The sequence below is a fragment of the Tursiops truncatus genome, chromosome 16 (genome assembly GCF_011762595.2).
Source record: "Tursiops truncatus isolate mTurTru1 chromosome 16, mTurTru1.mat.Y, whole genome shotgun sequence".
Lineage (NCBI taxonomy): Eukaryota > Metazoa > Chordata > Mammalia > Artiodactyla > Delphinidae > Tursiops > Tursiops truncatus.
This window is the reverse complement of record NC_047049.1, coordinates 83,243,395-83,261,793: the sequence shown is the minus strand read 5'-3', so window position 1 is coordinate 83,261,793 and position 18,399 is coordinate 83,243,395. Positions and strand designations below refer to the sequence as shown.

The 18,399-nt window shown below is 40.8% G+C and overlaps 1 protein-coding gene across 1 annotated transcript in view; it reads right to left on the bottom strand.

Moving 5' to 3' along the window:
* Window positions 1-18,399, bottom strand: part of FMN2 (formin 2) — a 316,289-nt gene that overhangs the window by 122,501 nt on the left and 175,389 nt on the right. Inside the window, exon 8 of the mRNA XM_073793699.1 lies at window positions 14,616-14,703. Within this exon, the coding sequence (XP_073649800.1) occupies window positions 14,616-14,703 (88 nt within the window). The remainder of the gene's footprint in view (window positions 1-14,615; window positions 14,704-18,399) is intronic.

The window sequence follows — 18,399 nt, the reverse complement described above, 5'->3', positions numbered from 1 at the left end:
TAGCAAGCATGTGTCTTAGGTATCATCAGCTTACGCCAGAGCGTTCCACATATAGTAGAAAATTGAAAAGATTACAGTGCAAAAACCAAAAGTTATTACTGAACCTTCGGAGAGAAGACATAACAGCCAAGCTTAAGAAAGACTCACTAGAAGCCACATATTTGCATTATCAGTTCCATAAATCCACAGAGGCAGCAACACCCAAGAAAGCAAAAGGCAAATACCAGCACGGGTAGCAGTGCTGCTCACACAGTACCACGAGCATAACGGCCCACGTGACGATGAGGGAATCTGGCACTGAGTCCTACAGGGTAAGAGAAAGCTTTCTGGGGGAGAGGTCTCCTCTTCCGCTTCACATCTGCATTCTTTGGGGGATGAAAATGGTCAGTGTTTACTCATTCAGGAGTTTCTAGTTCTGTCTTTAACTGTCCTGCCAGGGGATATAAAAAGAAAAAAGAAAGAAAAAACACCAGTTTGGTAGAAAGGCCTAGAACTGTTATCTCTAAATTTTTACTTGAAACTCAGTAAAGCACAGGTCGGCTGCGGGCATGCCGCTGTACCACATGATGGCAGTGGAGCCAAGGGTCACACGCAGAGGCCCTTTATACGGAAACACGATGCGCTGACACCTGCCTGAGAATCTGCTCACCCAGGAGTTACTCTAAAAACTGTCCAAATGTATGACTTAACAAAACTTTCCTAAAGATGCAGTCAAGCAACTTTTAAAATTTTGTTGGCTTTGCTTGGCTTAACTGAACAAATCCAACAATTTATTAAAACTAACATTTCTCAGAGAGAGAAAGGCACTTGGGACCATCTTCATCTGAATATTTCACACTTGAAAATGAAACCAAGCAGGACCCTGCGGGGCCCTCCCGGGTACAAAAGCCTTTCCGTGTCCCCCGTTTCTTGTCTGTAGGAGAAAGGCTTCAGCCTCCGAGACCTTCCCTGAGTTACTAATGAAAGTGAGAGAACAAAGGAAAGGCAGTCGGGAAACAGAAGTACAGCTGGCGCAGCGACGGGGCAGGGTCCCAGTTCCTCCTCAAGAGATGTACTTAACAATCTGACACACACGGAACTCTGAGCTCTTCTACAGGGACTGGGGCCCCACCCAGTGGAGGATGGTGACTTAAGGCTGAGCACAACTACAGGGACCCCAGACTGGTTGGAACCACAAGGCTGATGATGGACATTCCTGGAGCCCCACCTGGTTATCGCCCCACCAACCAATCAGAGGAGGATCACACACCCGGCAGCCCTCCCCCCAGATTTTGCCTATAGAAACTCTTCCCCCCAAACCATCAGAGCTTTTTGAGCAAGAGCGATGCATTCTCCTTGCTTGACCCTGTAACGAAACTTTCTCTGCTCAAATTCCAATGTTTCGGTTTGTTCGGCACATGGACTTGGGTCCGACAACAATTAGATAACAGGAAACACTACATTTGCGTTCCTTACACATCCCAGCACCAAACACACTTGAGCTCCTGGTCACAGGTGCACAGGCACACCTTTCAGCAGGAAACTAGCCAGAAGACACATTGGGTTAGGGTTTGGGAAACACCCAAGCTCTTGAATAATACTTGAAGCAATTCTGGATTACCTAAAGAATATAAAACATTTGTATTCGTCTATGAAGAAAACAGAGTATCTTCTTGAAAACATTTTCATCCATTCATTGAACAAATATTCTCAGAGTCCTAAGTCTGGCCCAGACACTCCTCTCAGCCCTGATAGACATGCTTCTTGTCCTTGAAGAGTTTACACTTTATTACCAAGCAATTAAAATGCTGTATGCCCTGGAAAGGAAGAAAACTGTAGTTTTATAACGTCGTGTAATTTAGGAATCGTATTCATTTATACTGTCCTCTCTTTTCAGGCAGCTTAACCAGGTGGCAGACAATAAAATGCCAGAATTCTATAGATTTTGTACTTAGGCTATGTAGAGAAAGGCTTTCCTATTGGAAAAATTAATCTGACACCGAATCCACCAATGGTGCATCTCAAGCACACCTACTTCTACAAGTTTAACAACCTAAGTACCTAAGTCAGTGGGCCTCCCTGACAAGAGCTGCATAAGTTAAACTGTCAGCAAGTGTTTTTGCCTAAGTCAGTATGGCACCTGCTTTTATGGGCAGGGGAAGATGAATATTAAGACTATGCTTCTGGAATAAAATCTTTAAATGCAAACATGACTGCCACTGTAGACCTTTTAATCTAGCGATACTGTATTTCACTTCTGTTTTTGGAGAGATGCGTTGACTGGACCACACAGGTACGACTCAGGGATTATCTCAACTATTTAGATAAGATTTACTTGGGGACTTCCATGGCGGTCCAGTGGTTAAGACTCTGCACTTCTCCTGAAGAGAACGTGGGTTTGATCCCTGGTTGGGGAACTAAGACCCCACATGCCACATGGTGTGGCCAAAAAAAAAAAAAAGAAAAGAAAAAAGTAGACTTACTTAAAAAAAAAAAAAAGATTTACTTGACTTTGGCAGGTGACAAAATCTAGGGTGTGGGATAAAGGAGGAAGAAGAAAAGACTGGCACATCCCAGAGAGTGTTTATGTTAAGCATAGTGTATAAATGACCAAATAGTTTCAAACAATGCATGGCACTCTGTATAAAACAGCCACTGTCTGTTGAATGTTTTCCATAAACCAGCACTGCAAAACGTCCTTTACTGCCCATAGTCCTTTACTGCCCAAAATGGACCTCACCTTGCAGCTTAGGTAAACATTTATACTCATAAAATAGAGCTTAGTGAGTCTCCCTTGATTAGGACCCTAACTCTGGGATCACATTTGCCACTGTTTTCTAGCACACGCTCTAAATGAGCAACAGTGTAAAATTTTACTTTGAATGTAAGCATACATATTGCTCCATAAGTAAAGAACATATCAGAAATTTAAAATTCCTTATGCCAAAATAACTTTCACACAGATAATTATACTTTTTTCAGTGTAATTTACACAAATACATCTGACTTTGAAAGAAACCCAGAACAGAAAGATTGAATTTACAAACACAGTGATTATAATTATGATTTTAAAGAAAAAATTTCCTTTTAAAAATAATTCACCTAAACATACAGTTAAATACCTTCCTTACTATATTATATATGAGCAACTATATATTGGCACACAGGTTAAGGTAGGGGAAGTTTAGTCACTGAAAATTAAAAACACATCAAAAAATAAATATATGTATATTTATAACTAAATAATTCATAAAGGCTAAAAAATGAAGAGAAGTGAAATTATGCCCAGCACATGCAAATCAAAAAGGCAAGCGTTATGATCTTGATATTTGACAACTTAAGATTCAGGCCAGGAACATTGTGTGAACAACAAAACAATGAAAAAAGATATTTTTAATGCTAACAGCTACAATTCCCAATGAAATTATAATAGATATGAATTTATGTCCCCCAAAACACAGGTGCAACCTTCGTAAGAAAGAAACCACAAAATATTGACAAGGAGAGACAGACAGACCCACTAACAATGGGTAACTTTAATAAACCACTCTGGTCAAAACAGATCAAGAAGAAAAATACAAATAAGGATTTAGAATATATAAACAGAAAAGAGTGTTATCTTATAGTTACATACTGAACTTTGTATTCTAATAAAACAGTATACACTTTCTTTTCAAGGCACATGAAATATTTATGAATATTGGCTATTAAGTCACAACAAAAACGCCAAGCAACGTCATAATACAAACTTATTTCCTAATCCCACACAATAGACTATTAACGGATCAAAAAAAACTCAGTTGTGAACTTGTAACCTATAACTGAGAAGATTAGAGTTTACACACCAGAACTTGACATGTTATGGTCGTTCCTTTCATTGTATTACAGATGGTTTTGACTAACAACTTGGGTCTCAGGACTACTTTTCCAAAATATTTAAATGTACGAAAAATCTAAGCAACATACATGATATTTATCATGATCCACCTGGAATAATTTCGGGTTTACTTAACTCAACATGTAAATATGTGCAAAATGTGAGGGGCTGGTTCATGTGTGTGTTAACTCACATTTGCTCATTTGTTCAGTTAATGAAGGTTTTCTGTTTTCTCTGTCAATGTATGAATTTGTGTGTAAGGGTTAGTTTGATGTTTCATTGTTCAGAGGAATGAGGGGTCAGTAAAATAACATAATCATGGGAGGAGTTTTCAACATTAGGATTTCTTTGATGTAATTTTAATAAATAAAAAGTTGCTTCCCAATATAACACTAAAATTTAGAAACTTTCTCCACATCCACACCTACTGCCTCATTGACCACTGACCTCTTCCAACCATCACAAAAATTTACTAAAGTCCTTTCCTTATCTGCTTCTGTACATAAATAATTCCATGAAAAATTCAACCATTAAAAGCAATCAGACTTTGAATTTCATCACCCACATAAAGATTCTTCTGCTTCCCACTAGCTAGCTATTTTACATTTCGTAGTGTTTATATGCATTTTTGTTTGTTTCTTCCTTTCAAGGGGACAGAGTCCATCTGAACGTGTCTGTATAGGGAAATGAGTACTGGTGACTAAAATACTTTCTTCAACACCTAAGAATTCAGTCTCAGCTGCAATCACAATCCTCACTGTTCAAGAAGAAACAAATTCCTGTTGTTAAATTTCCCGAGACTATCGCACCTCTTTCCAGCTGAGGGGAGGGGAGAGGAAGTGCACTGTCCTCACCGGGTAGGATACCACACAAAAAACGCATCCAGGATCCCTTATTGGCACAGAATGAGAGACAAAGTTCACACGGGGAACTTGGAATACGGTTTTCACACTAAGCTTTTCCCTTAAGAAGCCACATGCTGCATTACCCGATGGTTCTAGGAATGCAATCCCAGGTACCCGTGAGCCCAGTGTCACGAGCCATCTGATAAATGGCTGAAGTACCGATCCTCCTACTCCACTCACCCCAGCACTCTCAGACCCTCACTCACCTCAGAGGATAAAGACCGGACAGCATCTGCAGAGCGACCTCTTTGGGCTAAAATAGCACGTCAAGACACAAACGACTTTATAGAGTTCAGTTTTAAAATACAAACATGACTCCAGTTATCCAAGGGGCTTTCCCTTGCCCCCAAATAACAGTCCAAATCTCCACCCATCTCATGGATTATGCAAAAGATATATTTTCGCAAAAACAACAACAACAACAAAAAGACTAGCGTATGGAACCTCTCCATCACAAAGCTGCTGTGATTCATTATGTGCTCATAGCTGGGCCCCCGCGGCCCTGGGCCAGCAGTACCTTCAACAAGCACCCATGATTGTAAAGAAGAGACTCGGGTTACAGGGGAGGTGCCCGAGGGAGCTGCCGAGGGGACTGCAGGCCGCACAGAGCTTACATCTGGGGGCAGAGGGGCAGCAAAAACAAACACAAACAAGACTTGATAGTAATTCAGACAGTATGTGCAGTGAAGGAAAGGAAGACCCACACCCAAAGCTCATTGCTTCAGAAAAGCCCCAGGTACTGGGTTTCTCCTTCCCACAGAAGTATAATTCAGAAGTCCAGTTGTGGAACAACGTCAAAAAATATAAGCTAAGTGCAACCTAAGGGTTTTTGCTGGGCCTGTAATGAAAGGCTTATAAATCATTTTACCTTGATTCAATAATCTACATGTGACTTAAAATGATGAGGTCTTTCTTTTTATAAGAAACTCTAAGTAATGAATTTATATTTTAAATTAAAACATATTCTCAGCAACATGGATGAACCTGGAGATGATCATACTAAGTGAAATAAATCAGAGAAAGACAAATACCATATGATATCACTTATATGTGGAATCTGAAAAAATGGTACAAATGAACCTACTTACAAAACAGAAACAGACTCACAGACATAGAAAACAAACTTATGGTTACCAAAGGGGAAGGGGGGAGGGATAAATTAGGAGTTTGGGATTATCAGATATACACCACTGTATATAAAATAAACAACAAGGTCCTACTGTACAGCACAGGGAACTATACTCAGTATCTTATAATAACCTATAATGGAAAAGAACCTAAAAATGTATATATGTATAACTGAATCACTTTGCTGTAGAGTTGAAACTAACACAACATTGTAAATCAACTATATTTCAATAAAAACTTTAAAAAGCAAAGTTTATCAGAAAAAAAGACAACTGCTATAAACACTAAAGCAACCACTAAAGAGAAAATTAAAAGTTCTATTGCCAATAAGCAAATAAAGGAGATCATTTGCATCTTTTAAAAATAATTCAATTAAAAACATGTTCTGACATTAAATTTCTGAAAGTAGGTTTCAATAAAAGTGTCTATATCTCACATGCACTTTTCTCCCCAACGAGGCCATATCAATGACAAGGTCACACCGATGACAAAGTCATGGAGCCCACTGGGTGGAGCCCACTTTCTTCTCAAATTTCTGACCCTTAGTGACTTCACTTCAATGAAAACTGTTCACTAAGCCACCCAACAGCATTGACGACATTTTTAATGTCTTGATAACTATACTAAATGGATCTTAAAATTCCATACACCATATGAAGAAAACACTTAAATGTTAAAAAAATAAAAGAAGCATGAAGCAATTTCCAAGTGAACCTTGTAAACTTGAGTTTCATAAAGAAACCAGGCACTAGAAAACCTACTGGGAAAAAACAACACTGGCCACACTGAACCCAACTTCTGAGAATATTACAAAAATAAACAAAGGATTATGAATAGCCTTTCTTATTGTGGACAGAAAATGTTGCTGGCCAGTCCAGTGAACAATGAATGTGGCCATGAGCCACTGCAGCTGCCCGCAGCAGTGCACCTCAGGGGACTTGAGGTGGAGAAAAATAGGACACTGGCCCAGACAGCTGAGGCACACATCAAAGGAATGATCCCCATAAGCCCAGACTCTGGCATCTTCCCATACACAGAAAAGCACTATAATCATTAACTTGAGATGTCTGTTTTTTGTGATTAGCAGTAATATTTTCATGTCTGACTACATGTGTTTTGTTTTCTTTTCTTTTCTTTTTCCAGCAAAAACTCCTATGTGCCCCGGTGCCTGCCTTACCTCTTCGGACAGTTTCCTCAGAGTATCTGAGAGGCTGTTTCCCAGGCTCTAGTTCTCAGTAAGGTCCCCAAATAAAACTTAACTTGCAACTTGTAGGCTGTGCATTTTTCTTCAGTCAACATTATGGTAATTAATAGGCAAGTGAAAAAGCTTGCATCTTCAAGAAAGAAATTAGAAATTCTATTAAAAAAGAAACCTGGAGTCTGTAATCTACAACTTATTTGATAGAAATTTCATAAGAAAAACATTATTCAGTGGCAGACAGTGGGGTAAAAAACTGCTCCATGAGTAGGCTACCAGAATACTCAGGGAAAGAGTTACCACAAAACATTCTACAAAGTTCCAACAGTTCAGAAAGGGTATTTCCAGGATTTTTAAGTGTTCTTATACTTTACACTCAAAGCTAGAAACTAGCTCACCTTTCAAGAAAATAGTATGTCAAAGCAGGAAACAGAAGCCTCTGTCCGTGTACTTAGATTCTGCTCATGTCCATCACCAAGGTTCATTTCACCACCAAAGCCTAACTCCTTCCCTCCACCATCTTCCCTGCCACCAGGACCCACCAGCGACGCACGTGGAATGTGGGTGACACAAAGCACAGAGACGATAATAAGAAAGCACAAAGTTACAGGAGACCCCGGCCTTTAAAGACCCAAACAAACTGCTCTCCTTGCAGATAAAGCACCAGCCAAAGATGCAGCCACACTTAACTTCTAAGAGCTGCTATTACGCATAATTCTCATATTTGTCTCCATTCAGAAAAGAGAAATGGACACAGCCCAGTATTAACTCAGCATTTCAGTAATACTGATGGAAAACCCAAGCTAAGAACAATCGAATCTGCCACGGTTACTTGCCCCCTGAACCTGAACCCCCATTTCTCGCCTCCTACCTCTCACTTGAGAATTCCACCACAGGGCACAGCTCCTTCATTCTTCTCCCTCTGCTGTCTCCTGGGCAAGGCTTGTAGTGGAACCCCCCAAAGCCACGAAGGAGGAAAAAGACCTTCACATCCTCCTGGCTCCCTGGGTGGCCAATCTGGAGTTTCAAACACTCCCAAAGCCTGAAAACACACCTCATCCCCTAAGGATCCCAGGAAGGGGAGGACAAATACTGATTATGTGTGTGTGCTCATGTGCACGCATGTGTGAAGGTGTGTGTATCTGTGTGTGTTTGTGTGTGAACGTGTATGCACGTGTTTAGAGGAAATAACTCATTTAATAGCCCTTTTTACTAGTGAGGAAAGTGACGAACAGAGATGAAGAAATTTTCCCAGGTTTACTTACCTAACCAGTGGCAGGGCTGAGATCCAAATCTCTTTGACTGGGTGGCTTAAACAACAGGAATTCAGGTCTCAAGGTTCTGGAGACTGGAACTGGGGCAGATTTTCTTCCTGGCTCACAGAGTCCTGGTCTCTCCTCCTCTTCTTATTAGGATGCTAATCCCATCATGGGGGTTCTGCCCTCTTGATCTCATCTAAACCTGAGTATGTCCCAAAGTCCCCACTAAACACCATCACATTTGAGGTTAGGACTTCAACGCAGGAATGGGGGTGGGGTGGGATGGGTTGGGGCATGAACATTCAGTCCATAACAGAATCCAGGGAGCCTGGCCCCAGAACTCACGCCCTCATCGTTGCTAGACTACACTAGAAAGTAGAGGGAAACCGAGGGAAGCAAAGATACTGAGAAGAAATAATATGCTTAGACAGTGAGTCTGAATGAAAGCAGGCACCCCCAAGGACCACACTAGGGGGATATCCTGTATTTCTCTACATACTCTCTGAGCAACTGGTACCTAAAAGAGAGACACAGAAATTTCCACCTCTATGTACCACCAGACTTACAATAATCACAATATGCTTCAGTTATTTGATAACCTTAGCCCAGATTGCTTTTCCTATAAAAATTTTGTTTGGTTCAATCAAGAACAAGCAACTCCACTAATTAATAATTTTCTTTAAAATATTTTTACTCAATTTACAGATGTGAAAAAAGATCCACAACTTCATTTCTCTAAGGAACAGAGTCAATAAGCAAACAAGGGAATTTGTATAAAATGACACTTAAAGCAAGAAACCAAATTTGCTAAATTTATATTGTGCTAAGTTTTAAAACTCCATATTGGTAGGAAAAAGTGTTATGTACTCCTGCCAGTTCTGTTTTTGCATATTATTAGATAACACAGGTCCTCACTCTGAAACAAGCTAACATGAACTCGGAGTCAGGGGGACAGATGCCCTTATTAAGGGGAAGTCACGGACACACTTGATCTATAAGCCTCAATTCCCTTCACTGCAACATGGAAATTTACCCCCTTCCTCTGGACCATTTTACACAACTATCAGTAATAATCGGGGGAGGGGGTGGGGGTAAAATTCAAACCAATACTGAGTGCATCTCTTTGGATCCTGACAGAAAGGTTTCAGAATGTGTATCCTGCTTGTCAAGAGCAATTATCTTTCTAACCACCTGCTGCCTTATGTAATTCCTTCCTGTACAGTTATCAGGAAGAGGCTTCTCAGCTCTGAGCCCCTTTGAGCCAGTGACCGAAGAGCAAAAGATAAGCAACATGATGCGGTTCCAATGAGGGGTGAGAGACAGACAGATGTCACTGGAATTTCTGATTTAAATCTAAAACATGTTATTGTCCTTGTAAAGTATCCTTAACTACATTTATTTATTTATTTATTTATTTATTTTTTTTTTTTGCGGTACGTGGGCCTCTCACCGCTGTGGCCTCTCCCGTTGCGGAGCACAGGCTCCGGACGCGCAGGCTCAGCGGCCATGGCTCACGGGCCCAGCCGCTCTGCAGCACGCGGGATCTGCCCGGACCAGGGCACAAACCCCTGTTCCCCGCATCGGCAGGCGGACTCTCAACCACTGCACCACCAAGGAAACCCCTTAACTACACTTTTTTAAAAATTTTTTTAAAAAGCGCTTGAAAAGCAATTATTGGGCTTAGAGACCAAAAATAAAAACAACCATGGTTTCATTTACCTTATCAACTATATTTCTAACAGAATACTAGTTAGTTTTACTTAATTAATCCCTTTAATTTCAAGTCACATAATTTTGATAAATCGCGTTTGAACGGGATAGAAATTTCAACAAGGACACAATTTAGTATTCACTGCCCTCGGCTCACAATACCAGCAGGCTTTAATCAGGACAGACACTCAAAAGAGGGAGGAAACCTGGGCCTATCAGCCTGGGGTGGCTACTCCTGGGTGGACAGTGACACTTGTTTCCACGGGTGGGGCCATCAAACACTTTCTTAGGTGCCCCTTGCTACTGTATCTGTAATCGATGTTAACATACGTGTACCAAGGGAATGTAACAGGGTACGTGAGCCAGTTAAGGGTTCAGTACTTGGGGCACCTGCACCTCAGGGTGGTGGTGGTGCCCCTGTGGCCTATAAGAAGGGCACACTCCAGAGGCAGCTCCTGCAAGGTCCTCAGCCCTCCGATAGATGAGGCTTGCACATTTGTACACGAATACGTGAAACTAAGGGTATACAAGGTCTGTGGATTAGCTGAAATCTCTTAGACATGCCCCAGCCACCTCCGTCCACAGGCTGAGCACAAGACACCCCGCAGAGTCATCTACAGCTGGGGTGCTTAAGGAGGCCACCCAAGGCTTTGTCCCGAAAAGCCCTGGTTGTGGCCCTGGCTGCGCTGGATTTCCAGCGTCTCCAGCATACCGAGGGCAAAAGATCGCTCCCTCTGTGATGGGTCTGTATCGGTGCAGAGCAAACCTTTCAGGCAAGATATTGGTGAGAGGACCTCCAACCACCGAAAGCTAGACAACCTCAGGGTTACAGTAACCCTACTGGCCAGGGTTTAATAAATATCTAAACAAGAGAGAATTAGATCAGAAACTGCTTCGTTTGATCTGGTGGCAGGGTCACCTTACCACTTGTGTGCCTGCAAAATGTCCCCTTAGCACTTGTTGTCCAGGTGGTATTATTAATGGCACCCCTTCCACTCTCAAAGGTATCCCAGTCTGGATGATGAGCCACGTGGACCTTCTACCCAGTAGTGAGACTGGAGATGGGGGCGGGGGGGGGGGAAGCTGAGCCTTATGAAATTCAGAATTCCTTTACAGCTACTAGGATCTACCAAAATGGACCTAAGAGTTGCGAAGACCACACTGACTCCTTATGGGTCAAAAGTTATACAGAAAATTCAATTTATTTTCACTAAACTACAAATCTGTAGATACTCTCATAATACCAATTTCTGGGAATAATACTAGATTATTTAAAGGAATCCTCCCGTTGAGAACAAATAAAAATGCTGGATAAAATATATTTGTAAAATATCTTAAAGTCTTCAAAGAGCTGATGAGATAGGAATTAGGATTCTAATCAAAAGGCAAGAGAAAGCCCTGAGAGAGGAGCTCGCTCAGAGCCTGCCTTTGCCCTGCCTGACCCAACAAATCTGAACTTCGTGCTGACAGTTTCTGGGGCCCGGGGCTAAATACAAAAGCTCAGGGCCCACCCAAAGTACAGATTCTAGACCCTCTTGACAATAAACTGGGACTCGAACGGCTACACACAGGGAAATCAACTCCTGCAGTGATGGACAGTTAGCCCTGCCTGACGGGGCCTCTGGAGGCTGATTTAAGGAGATCCTAAACGCAGATTTGCTCAGACCCCCAGTACAGACTAGGGCAAATCTCTGAAAAGTACCTTCATCCTAGAGTTTAAATTATTCTAAACCCTTGGAGTGGGAGTTTTCAGAAGTGCACACCATTTTCACCCTTCCCATCTAAAAATTGTTACAATATGCAGGATAATTTAGAGTTTACCAGGCACGTTCACAACTGCATCACAGCAGCTCAGGCCTCCATCATAAGCGCCACACACACACACACACACACACACACACACACACACGGTGACTAGAGGAGGATCAGACCTTTGGCACCTATGACCCAAACCTCCCATCCTAATTACTCCGATGCGGCACTTTACAATAGAAATATTACAAAGGAAACTCAGCTCTAAGCTTTCCTAGAGTTATCTGACAGGGAAGAAGACAGAGAAGAAAATCCCTGCAGTTTTTTACCATCTTACACATGCTTTGTTTTTGAGATGCCAGTGCTGGTTGTAGGAAAAGCACAGTCTTCAAGAAGCAGCATGTGCTGATGGGAGAGGAGGAGTAGTTAGTGAGGAGGGCTGAGGGCAGGTCAGTCTGTCCTATTAACAAGCTGCGCTATATACACTACCAAACGCAAAATAGATGGCTAGTGGGAAGCAGCCGCATAGCACAGGGATATCAGCTCGGTGCTTTGTGACCACCTAGAGGGGTGGGATAGGGAAGGTGGGAGGGAGACGCAAGAGGGAGGGGATATGGGGATATATGTATACATATAGCTGATTCACTTTGTTATAAAGCAGAAACTAACACACCATTGTAAAGCAATTATACTCCAATAAAGATGTTTAAAAAACAAAAACAAAAAAATTCTCAGTAAACTAGGTATTCAAAGAAAACTTAATTTAATAAAGACTCGGAAGACCACAATGAAAAAAATAAAATAAAATAAAACAAGCTGCGTGACATTGAGCAAAAGACACAACCACTGAAAGAGCTCAGTTTGCTCTTTTATAAGGTGACCCCGGAGGTCTGGTTACATCCTGTGGCCACTTTCACATCCAAACCAATTGATGTTTACACTTCCGTGGACTTCTCAGTGGAGGCACATCCTGACAGAAGTCAGTTCTACTATGGAGGCCACAAGTGATTTGCTCACGGACACCGCAATCTCGACAACACACAGCAGACTCGGGCTTCTGGCACCGAAAGGCACACACATACACACACACACATACACACACACACACACACACACACACACACACACACACACGTTAGTCGACTCCTTTGCTCAGAAGGTTCTCATTACTAACTCAACCCAGGCAATATCCGATTGAAGGAAAGGACCATAGCATTAATTTCAGATTTCATTCCATGGCTTGACTGGGCTACATCTGCCAGCTTTAGAAAAGCAAATGTTTCTTGTTGCCGGCCTTGGCGTCCTGTTCTATGACAACGACCCCCAATGCTTCCACTTGAGAAAGCCTCCTCACCACCAAAGCAGCTTAATAAAAATTTAAATTGTGATTGTGCTACTCACGGATTGACAGGGCAGGACAAGCTTGTGCTATTTATGAATTATTCCACACATTATTTTAAGCCTACCAAATAGAATCCACATTCACACGGGGGTAAGCTGGAAAGCCAGGTAAATGTTTTCATGATTTTTAAACCGTATTTTGTTAACAGGTAAACATATTCCATTGGATAATTTAATCTGCTTTAAATCTATTCTAAGGCTCTGAACAGCTTAGGGGACATTTTGAATATAAATTTAATTCCTCTATTCACCTTTGGGCAATATCTTTCAGCACAAGTGTGATAGGACAATATAGCATAGGGATGCCTGTCAATAGTAAAGTATTAAAATACTGACATGAAAGCCATTTTAAAAATGGTAAAAATCACCCTATTTCCAAATATAGAAAATATTTTATAAGCCTGGTTAAAGATATAAATTAAAACAACACCATAAAGAATAACAAAATATCATGCTATTACTGCTTCCATGCGTCTGGATCACCAACAATAACATAAACAGGTAAGAATAACTTGAAATTATCTTTGATGCTTATTACAAAAATAATTCGGTCCCCGTATGTGGAGAGAAGCCTGGCGGTTACACGCTCGTCATCCCAAGGAACTGAAAAAAGAGGGACCAGTTGTCCAGCCTAAAAAGTTACACATAATAAAGCTGCTTGAGTGATTCTTTCAGCATCTCACAGCCTCTCGGAACAGGAGGATGAAGAGAATACGTCCCATCACTTACTCAATGCTTTAAAGGCACTGAGACAAGTGGTCATGCAGCCTCTTCAACAGTTTTGAGTTTTCATTTAATCACTATACACGGTAATCCAGTCTACTCTTCCACGTCTCTAATCATAAGGACATTTTAAAAACAACAACAATCAAAACATGCTTTCATGTAACTCGTACACTGGTTTTAGCTGATCTATTAGAAAATCTTAGGTTTATTCCTCTTCTTTATGTTAGCTCAGCAAACATCTGAGATTCACTCTCAGCATATTTTCCTCTCCTGTGGACTATCCTCCCCAGGTATCGTCAGGGGCTGAGGCACGGCCCACATCTGGATCTCACCAGTGTTCACCAGTCCCTCTTTGGACATGGCACAGAGAAGTCAAATCAGGTACAGAGCACAGTGGGACTAGTATTTCGCATGAGTCAAAAATTAAATATTTGCTAATGCACACTAAACATGTCACATGAGAATCATGCTCTTAGCAAGATACAGAAATAACACAGAAGCCAAATTACTCGTAACCTTTCCAGAAACAATCATGGTAGAAAGTTTGGTAGCAGTTACAGGAAACATACTCATCTTAATCTACACAGAGAGTCTAAGTATGAAATAATTTTACCACTAAGCAGCACATCCTTTGGCCCAAATTTGAGTATTCAAAAGCTGAATTTTTATTTTTCACTTACCATGTTGTATATCTTTCATATCTAAGTGAAGGCTAGACATCAATATTCCAACTGCTTGTGACCTTTTGTTGCTTAGTAACTTGACAACCTGTTCAAGAAAGAAAGGAAAAGGGAGAAATGTTATTTGAACTCAGTGATAGGCTTAAGAGCATGTTATTTTTATCCTAAATGAAGAACAAATAACTTAGAACAGCTAAAGTACCAGAACTGATGTGAACAAGCTTTTGGGTTTTGCTTCTCCTGTCTTCAAAAGCCCTGCCTTTGCCCTGTTGTTCACCAGCAGCCTCAGCATCGGGTTCTTTACCTGCCTTGTAAGAGCCTGATCTGCCATCACTGAAATTTCTAACCATCTAGGAAGTTAGTTTGGTCTCTGTAAAATAACAGTTACACACCTGATCATTTGCAGCCTGAGATTTAAAAAGTGTTCTTTGTTTTTAAATGCAGAACCTTGAAACACTGGCCAATAAGTAAAGGGAAAAAATAAAAGTACACAGAGAATCTGTTAGATCAGATTAGTTTGACCACAAAATAGAAAATGTGCTTTTATGAAGGTTTTTTAGAAAGCTCACTATTTTACTGGCATTTGCTCTCGTTTTGCATTTGGCCCACATTTTGGAAGGAACCTTCCAACTAATTAATTGTGATACAATCATCAAATCTAACGGGCTGTGTTAGCTCAATCTCAAATCCTTCCAGAGAGTCCGGAAGAGTCAATCCACACAACCCATGGGAAGTTTCCTAACACAGATGTAGGCAGGTTTAAATTATGTTTTCTAGACTATAACACATCACTGATAAATCCTGCTTATGACACTATTATCTCAGATAACTGATCTTACGTAGAGTAGCAATTTCTACTTACTCTCAGCATTTTGTTATAAATTTGCTTAGAAAAACACTGGAGGAAAAGAAAAATGTTAAGGTCAAATTCCAGAAGTGACAGCTGCCCTAAGTTGATCAATTAGGAAACTAATAAAATAATCATGCCCAGCTGTCAAACAAATCACAGTGTAAGATAATATTCTCAACAGGAATAAGAGCATTCTTGGTTCCCTATCAGGGAAACGGGTGGAGAAAAAGACAAATCCCTTCCAGGAGAACCAACCGCAAAAACCCCACAGTCATTTCTGAAAGCTTCCTGAGGAAAGGGACATTAACACCCCACAAGAAGCAGTGCCTCCTAATAGGAAAGACATAGAAACTGATTCTCAGTTTGCTCTTTAAACATTTTATTTAATTCAGCTTAGAACTTGAATTTGAATCCATTCATACCTAAACTATTTTTATCAATAACAATTTCCTCTTCCGAGCTGAAAAAATAGAAACTTAATTTCAGAAAAGCAGAAGGCATGTATTCTGTTCTAAAAATGTTTCTAACTTCAAATAAATAGAATCTGGGTCTCATCTGTGCTACGCTGAAAAAACTGCTTTTCCTAAGGTTTCCTATCTCCCCCCACCCCACTCCCCGCCGGTTCCTAATTACAATGAGCACATCTGCATCCGTATGTCGTCTGACCTTCCTGCTGTGCTGACATGTTTATTACACCCTTATAAAAATTCTGGTGAAAATTAATTTCTAACCCTCAATTAAAACTGGCGTCTGGAAGGCCTGCACAGGGAGCTCTCACGTCTACCACTGGGGGTCAATCACCCAAACGGGAAGAGAGGGTCCTCGCACCTCCAACGCGAAGGAGTCTCTACTTCCCCGGCAGGAGGAAGGGAGATGTTCTTACCGCCCAGCAACAAGCTCGGCCAATGGAAAAATGTCACAGCTCAGCCAATGAGAAACCTGAACTCCCACTTTCCTCCAATGAACTTTTATAGAGGAGAGCCCCGCCCACTGCCCCTTTTCTCTATAAAAGCTCCTGCCCTTTGTTCTCCGCATTTCCCTGTGGTCAAAAGCTTGAATTTATTTCCCCAATTACAATTCCCCTGGTTATTACCAAATAAACTCATGCTGCTGAGAAAACTGGCTATTTTATTTTTAAAGTTGACCCTCTGTACTCCAGGATTCCTGCCAGTCTGGCTCAGGCTTTTTTAAGGTGAACTATTCTGATTTCACATTAAATATTGGCATATCCCAGAGTTCTGCTCTCAGCTCCATATTCTCTTCAATGTATGACCTATATTTTCTCCTCCATCAACATGTATGCCTGCACTTATATAACTGTGTTCTTTTAACAGCATCTTAACCTCAGCAGTATCCTATTTTTCTAACAAATATCTCCACTTCAATTACCCACATAAACCTCCATCTGACATGTCTAATACCAAACTTGTCATCAAGCCCACCCCAAAAACCTACTCAGCTTCTCCTCTTTTATTCCATATGTTGAGATCATGCACCACGATTTTCAGTCCACCATCAAAGTTAGAAATCCAGAAATCATTCTAGATCCAACCCCCCCCCCCTTCACCTGCATGTTCTGGTCTGACAAGTCCTGTCAGTTGTAAGTCTGCTCTATCCTTGAAATCTACCCCTTCCTCCCTAAATCTACTGTCAGCATTTACTTCTGTATTATAACTTGCAGAGATCAATGCAAAGGATCCTAACCAGACTTCCCAGTTCTAGTCCAGTGGTTCCCAAGGTGTATTTCCTGCAAGAGAGGGCACCATAATCACCTGGGAACTTATTAAAGATGCAAAATCTCTGTCAGAAAGCTGTTAGTTAGAAGATCTAGCCAAAGAAAGACTCAATCAGCATTTTAAAAAGCCTTCCAGGTGATTATAGAATAAACAACGATTCTCATGTCTTCCCATCCATTCTCGAGTATTATCTCTAAAAGTGCCACTATTTGCATGTCACTCCCTTGCCTTTTAAACCTGAGAGGCTCATAAATAAGGGTAGGTCACATAGCCTCTTCACAGACTGTTTCACAGTTCATACCTGAAACTTGCTTTTCCTCTTATAATTGAAATGAACTTGACTATAAACTGTATGTTACATTTAAATGCCAAAGATTATAGACAGGAATAATAATTATTGATCACCTTCCAAAAAGCATACATACAGGAGAGAACACATGTCTAAAAGGATCAGTTCCTCCACAGTTCCCCAGAGTTATTCAACCTAATATAAAGAAACCACCATCATCACTTCTCTCTCTCTCTCTCTCTCTCTCTCTCTCTCTCTCTCTCACCCCCCCTTTAATACACTGAATAACAAGAACTTGAAGCTATCAAACTATAACATTTTAAGAATCCAGTGACCATATATATAATGGAGATGAAGGAGTTGACTCTTACAAAATGATCTTAAAACGCTTAGATGAAAAGCAGAAAATACAGATTTAGCAAATTTGAATATTCCAGAAGGCAATCTACAGATTCAGTGCAATCCGTGTCAAAATGCTACAGTCATTTTTCACAGAAATAGAATAAATAAGGCTAAATCTGCACGGAAACACAAAAGATTCCAAATAGCCAAAAACATCTTTAGAAAGAACAAAGCTGGAGGTATCACACTCCTTGATTTCAAGCTACACAACAAAGCTACCATAATCAAAACAGTATTGTACTGGAATAAAAAAACAGACACACAGATCCACGGAACAGAATAGAGAATCCAAAGATAAACCTGAGTTTATATGGTCAAATTCATCCACAACAAAGGAGGCAAAAATATACAGTGGAGAAAAGACAGTCTCTTCAATAAATGATGTTGGGAAAACTGAACAGCTACATGTAAAAGAATCAAAGTGGATTACTTTCTCACACCACATTCAAAAATAAACTCAAATGGATAAAGACATAAATATAAGACTGGAAACCATAAAACTATAAG